This window comes from Microtus ochrogaster, chromosome 1, assembly GCF_000317375.1.
Source record: "Microtus ochrogaster isolate Prairie Vole_2 chromosome 1, MicOch1.0, whole genome shotgun sequence".
Classification (NCBI taxonomy): domain Eukaryota; kingdom Metazoa; phylum Chordata; class Mammalia; order Rodentia; family Cricetidae; genus Microtus; species Microtus ochrogaster.
Window position 1 is genome coordinate 46634304 of NC_022009.1, and position 6237 is coordinate 46640540.

The 6237-nt window shown below is 42.6% G+C and overlaps 1 protein-coding gene across 1 annotated transcript in view; it reads left to right on the top strand.

Annotated features, from left to right (window-relative positions):
- Rcor1 (REST corepressor 1) overlaps positions 1–5985 on the top strand; it is an 85393-nt gene extending 79408 nt beyond the window's left edge. The window contains exons 11-13 of the mRNA XM_026781278.1: positions 336–565; positions 1960–2056; positions 2658–5985. Coding sequence (XP_026637079.1) covers positions 336–565; positions 1960–2001 — 272 coding nt within the window. The 3' untranslated portion in view covers positions 2002–2056; positions 2658–5985. The remainder of the gene's footprint in view (positions 1–335; positions 566–1959; positions 2057–2657) is intronic.
- The last annotated feature ends 252 nt before the right edge of the window (positions 5986–6237 follow it).

A 6237-nucleotide genomic window follows, 5' to 3' on the forward strand; every position in this document is an offset into this window, starting at 1 on the left:
CAGGTCCTTAGCAAGTGCTTTACACATTCAGCCATCTCACCAACATGAGTTGTGGTCTTTAAAATGCCTAAGAGCACTGGCTGCTCTTGAGAGGACCAAGGTTCAATTCCCAGGACCTACATGGCAGCTTATAACCATTTGTAACTCTTGTTCCAGAAGATCTGAAAACTCCTCTGGCCTCTGCAAGCATGAGGGACATATGTGGTACAAAGATATACATGTGGGGAAAAACTCTCATATATATATATACACACACACACACACACACAAATTTAAAGATGGTCTTTATCTTATACTAAAAATTATTGTTAAATAATATTCTCTTTTGTCCTTAGCCATCAGGAAATATGGGCGAGATTTTCAGGCAATCTCAGATGTGATTGGGAACAAGTCAGTAGTTCAGGTGAAAAACTTTTTTGTAAATTATCGGCGCCGCTTCAACATAGATGAAGTTTTACAAGAATGGGAAGCAGAACATGGTAAAGACGAGACCAATGGACCCAGTAACCAGAAACCTGTCAAGTCCCCTGATAGCTCCGTCAAGATCCCCGAGGAAGAAGATGAGGTAAGTCTGGAAGGGGTGGTCTCCCTGCAGACCATGCTCAGGGCTGCTGAAATATCTTATATCACTCAGCAGCTTTTACCTATAAATAGAGTGGTGTGCGTCCTAACTCAGGTAGCGCATTACTGTGGCTTGCAGATACCATAACTCCATTCTAGCTTCCTTCCACACTTATAGTAATGAGTGGTGTCCTACAACTCAGGCAAGTCTTAAGTGTTAGGCCATTGTTAGGGGCTGCTGTCCTTCTGGATGGGTCTGCATGCCTTTAGAAGCTCTTGAGGGATGTCCAGCAGCCATCTTCCAGCTCTTGATGCTATCCAGGGTTGGCTAGCTTAAGCTGGTAAAGACACTTCTAGGTCCTGTGGCTGCTGGGACTTCTCTGACAACTGGCATTGCAATTTTGGAGATGGTGACCCTGTTTTCATCAGAACTGTCAGGAAGGAAGATGGCTCACCTAGAGACATTTGTCCACTTCCGCTTCCTGTGTTAGGATTGCTTACCTGCTGCCTCTACCCACCCCTCTACATTTCTGCCTCCTCTCCTACAGAAGATGTACATGAAGCCGAGGCCAGACAGTCATTATAAACCTGGATTTGTTCAGTAGTCCAATAACTTAAGGATTGATTTACCTTTCTGGGGAAATTTGCTTTCTCTGTCTTCCTTAAACCACTCAGGTGTGATTTGGAGTTGATTGGCTTGTAATGTTTGTATGCTCTGGCCAGGAGAGCACACTAACGAATACATTGAAGGAAAGTGAGGTCACTTCCATGCAGGGCCTCAAGATGATTCTCTCTGTAAGGAAGGCATTGCAACATAGCCACTCTGAGACTAGATTCTTGAGTACTTTCTGCACTAAAGTCTGTATAGTGTGTGCACAGAATCTACACATTTCCAGTATGAGCACTCACTCTCAAGTTATCCTGGTGTAGGGCCAGTCCAAGACCCAGGAAATAGAACATCTAAGCAGCAAAGTGAGGTATTTTCACCTTTAGCAGTAAGTTTTGCCTAAGTATTAATGGTTGCTTTAGAAACACATTAACTTCTCTAAATACCCTGGGCTTTTTCTTGTAGGAAACATAGAAAAGTTAAGGGCAAGAAGGGCATGTAATTATTGCTAGAAATACCTGAGCAGCTATGTTTTCCAGGTACTGTGTTGACATGCCCCTTAGCTATTTTATCTGACCTTATGGAGGTCATCATTATTGTACAGCCTCTGCAGATAGGGAAGCTCAGAAAGAGAAAAACTGGTCGAAGGTGGACTAGCACTCCCCGCCCTGGGAGCAGGAGTGCCTGCAGTGCAGGTTTGTTGAATGTAGGCTGCTCTTGTTGGAGCACACCAGAGCTAGTGTGTGCTGATTGCTGTTCTCACTCCTTCCTTTCTTTTTCTCCTCTTTCAGGCTGCTTCTGTCCTTGACGTAAGATATGCATCTGCCTCATGAAAACTGCTGGTAGCTTTGAACACTTGGTATGGACGACATGTTATCCAGATATCAGGTATTACAAGACATCACCTAGCCATCTGCATCACATCTCTGTGGACAAGCAGCTATTACCAAAAAAGGCATACACTTCCAGTCCTGTGCTACATCTGCCTTAATTCTTTGCTCGTTCCTCCATGTTGGCACGACTTCCCAGAGAGCTCCGTTGCATCTCATTCTGCCTAAGGGCTGGGGGACCCACGGCCTGCACACCTCCCACAAGTCTGGGACCTACCCTCCAGTTGGCTCCCCTGAGCCCCATCAGTGGCAGCTCTCCCAGTCAACAGCTTCAGAACAGGTAGTCTTGAAAGGCCCAGCTGTGTTCCTGCATGGCCTGCAGTTTCTACTTTGTGCATAGTGTAATTCTCAGAAGGCCCTGTAGACCTTCTAGAAAATTTCTCCCCTTCTTTTGTGGGGCAGCCACCTAAGTAATATCATGCTTCTTTGGAAATCACAATCCATTGGCAGACCACATCGTAACCTTTATCATACATACTAAGCTTCCTGATACAACTCCTGTTTTCCCTAAACAGAGGCAGAATTATGGCTTATAAATCAGGTGGCTCCTCCTCCTCTTTCTCTCTTCCTTAACTCTTTCCCTTTTCTCCCTTTCCAAGAGGTAAAAGCTCATTTGCAGCAACTGTCCTTGGACATTGTAGCTTAATGGGAACGTGGACCTCAATGCTTTCTGCCTCCGACCTTCAGCATTGGAATCCCAGGATGTGGGTGCACCCCATCTCTTGATTCCCCAGCTACCACTATCATCACCCAACTCGGAGAGATTTGGTTCATATCACTGTACCTGGTGCTTGTACATTTGGAATTGGTGCCTTCTCCTTCTGGCAACCATGTTATCAATCGCTTTTCTGTTCAAGTGTCTTATTTAAAGTTTATTGCTTGCCAAAGATGACATCATTGAGGTGTAGCAGATGGGGAGAGCTTCTGCAGATTTGACTCGAAATGTCAGGTCAGCTCAGTAGAGGACATGAGGGGAGCGAGGATGGTTTTCTAGATGCTACACACCATTAGCTCTCGTTTTCTTGGTGTGCCTGGCCATTGTATGTCACTCCATGTGTCCTTTTGTGTCATTTGTGTACTAGTGTGATCATACACACACCGTCCCCTCTCTTTTAGCAGCAGATAGGACAGAAAAGTGATGGATGTGTTGCTTAGTGAGACCAGGATGAGAAGAAACAATCTACAGAGTGGTATGTGATGCCATCTGTTTAGACTGGGAACAAGCAAAGATTTCTGATAAATGTTCTGAGATTTCCAGAATCACTTTTGCTCTCTTACCAGACTGTGGGCCTGCAGGGGGTTGAGGAGCAGCCAGTCAGACAGCATTCATGGCCAGTTGAGACTGGACTAACCATGTGGAAATATCTTGCGTTGTTGTTTGCAGTGTTTGAATATTTTTTCTGCTTTCAATACCAAAAAGAAAAAAAAAAAGTAGATGCTTTAAGGTATGAACGGAATCCTTAAGAGTTTAAAATATGCAATTAAAATTCGATGCTTTTACTCCTAAGCACCTTCCTTTTTCTTTTTTTTTTTTTTTTTTTTTTTTTTTTTTAAAGTTAGCTGATTTTCTCTTCAGAAAGAGGTTCAGCTATAGAAATCTAGATTGGGGGTGGGGTGTACATTCTTTCTGAAAAGTCTGGAGAAGGGTCATTCCAAAGGAGAGTACAAAGGGACTTTCTTCATCCTGTCCCACACCAGGTGCCCATTGGTCAAGAAGAGCCTGTGGAGCAGTGCCGAGGCACAGCCCACTGTCCTGTGTAGGAACTGGTAACAGAGTAACACTAGTAACAAGTCAGCTTTTCTTTGTGTTTTTACCATAAACCTGCTGTGTAACAGAAAGGGGAAGGAAAACATGATGGGGTCAGGCGTCAGCCTACACTTTGCATATCACTCACAGGGACACTAAGGCTCCTGATAAAGCCCCGCTCACCTAGCTTTTGGCATGTCCTGTCTCCAGTGAGCAGAAGCAGTGTGGGTAGTTGCTACAATGACTTTTTCGTTCTGCCAGTGACTCTATATCCATCTTTGTGCCCGGGCTACTTTCCTTAAGATTTGCTCTCGGCAGTGCTTAGACTTGATGATCCTTGGACAGTGTGGTAAGCAGAGCCAGGCACCAGGCTCATTCTGTACTGTCTCCTCCTGGTTCCTAGCACTGATGGCCTCCAGCCGTGAAGTCCCGTGAAGTCAGGCATCAGAATGATTATGGTCAGAGGAGCTGGTTTTGGCTTTTTCTCCAAGGGAAAGAGGCATACCATTTTCATTTGACAAAGGGGAAGTGGTCTTTGCCTGGCTGCTGTTGGAATGGTCTTCATGTTTTAAACGTTTCATGACACAGTCTGCAGTGATGTAAATCCAAGAAATCACTTAGCTTTCAAAGCTGAGGGCTCTGGTCTTGAACTGTGACTGTTCAACATGTCAAAAATTAGGTGTATCAGCAGGTTAGGTTTGGACATGATGCCTGCTTCTGATGGAATGTCACTTAAGCTTTGTGTTCTTAAAAATTATCAATGTGAATGTCATAATTATATATTTTTGTGGGAAAATCTTCTAAATATAAGTTATTGTGCAAAATATAGTATCATGGACACAAATAATAGTCTAACTTTTAGTTTAGAGATCCCTAAAGATATAAACTGTATTGCATATGCATTAAAAGTTTGTTTTATTTAATTTTATGTAGACATGTAAAGTGTTTAGGTAATTCTTTTTGCGTATCCACTTTTTAAACACCCTGTTACTTGAATATTGTGTTGACTGGTCAGCAGCAGTGATCAATTCTGTAACATAGCTCTTTAGCTGGGTTCCCCATGCCTGGGTTGTGCTGATCAGTGTAGTGGTGTCACAGCCAGGTGCTGTATCAGCAGGAGCAGAGGTTTGTGTAGCACTCCCACTGCCTCTTTGTTTGTCAAGACGGCTCCCTAAAGACGGCTTTTGACAGTTTTTATAAGACCCACCCAATGATGGTCACAAACCTTAATCAACAAACAAAAGGCGAAAAGCTTAGTGTGGTGGTCTAATTAAGCAGTTATTTTCTGTTTATATACAATTTCCTCAGTACTACACACCACTCTGAGTGAGCTCATTGTCACTTTAAAATTGCAAATATACCCTGCTTTTATCTTTCTGAATATCAGATGTACTATTGGTATAATTGCACACCAAAAATAAGCCCAACAGTGCATTACACTAACTGGATCCCTGCTTCCATGTGAGCAAAGGAAAGACAGAGCAGAGCCTGTCTTCCTCTCGTCTCTATCCTGTTTGTACACCTAGTGACCCAGGATTCAAATTTTTAGCATCAAGTCAACTTTGCCTCAGATTGACTAAAGACAGTTAGATCATCCGAGCCTAATGACGGTGTGCAATGCTCCTCCCGCCACTCCCTGGGTCTTTGCAGCTTCTCCTCACTGTAGTAAAGCACAATTGCAGGAAGTTACAATTCAGAAGGAAGGTCAGTAGAGTCTATGCATGTTGTAAAATAATGAGTGTTTACAGTCACCTTCTCTAAAATGAAAATTTATACTGGAGTGGATAGCATTCCATTATGTAGACTTAAAACTTTGCTAAGTGCTTTTTAGATTGCTTAAAAGTTTTTCAAGATTTTAAAAGATGTATAAGGTTAAGTTTGCAAATATAACGGAAATGCTGTATATCTTTTGGAGTGATAAAATTCATGTTAAAATTTTAAAGAAAATATGTTGTAATAATGCTGTTGTAAGTAATATTTCCATGTCTCTCTTTGCTTGTTTTCTAGTTCAGCACAGTCATTGTGGTGAATGTCCATAGCATTATAACTGCTTAGCCATTGGATTATAACATTTGTTAGTGGAGATTGGGAAATTTATTTGTGAAATTCTGCAGAATTCATTTTTCTATTTCCAATATTTGCTGAAGTTAAATAAAAATTTTCAAGCCATTGATGTAATAAAATATGAAACAAAACAATTTTCTGCATCCCCATGTTTACCTTACTACAGAGTGGAGTGTTCTCCTTGCTTTCCAAGCAGGCCTTAGGTTTCTGATTGTATTATTGCCCCAGCGCTAGACCCTGTGAGATAGACAGCTTGGGAGGGTGCCCGTGGCTGTTGCTCTCATCTTTTAGATAGAGCAGACTTCCTGTCTGAAATGGGGTCAAGAAAGAGCCAAAAGGAAGACTAAAGGCCTGCACTCCCATAATCA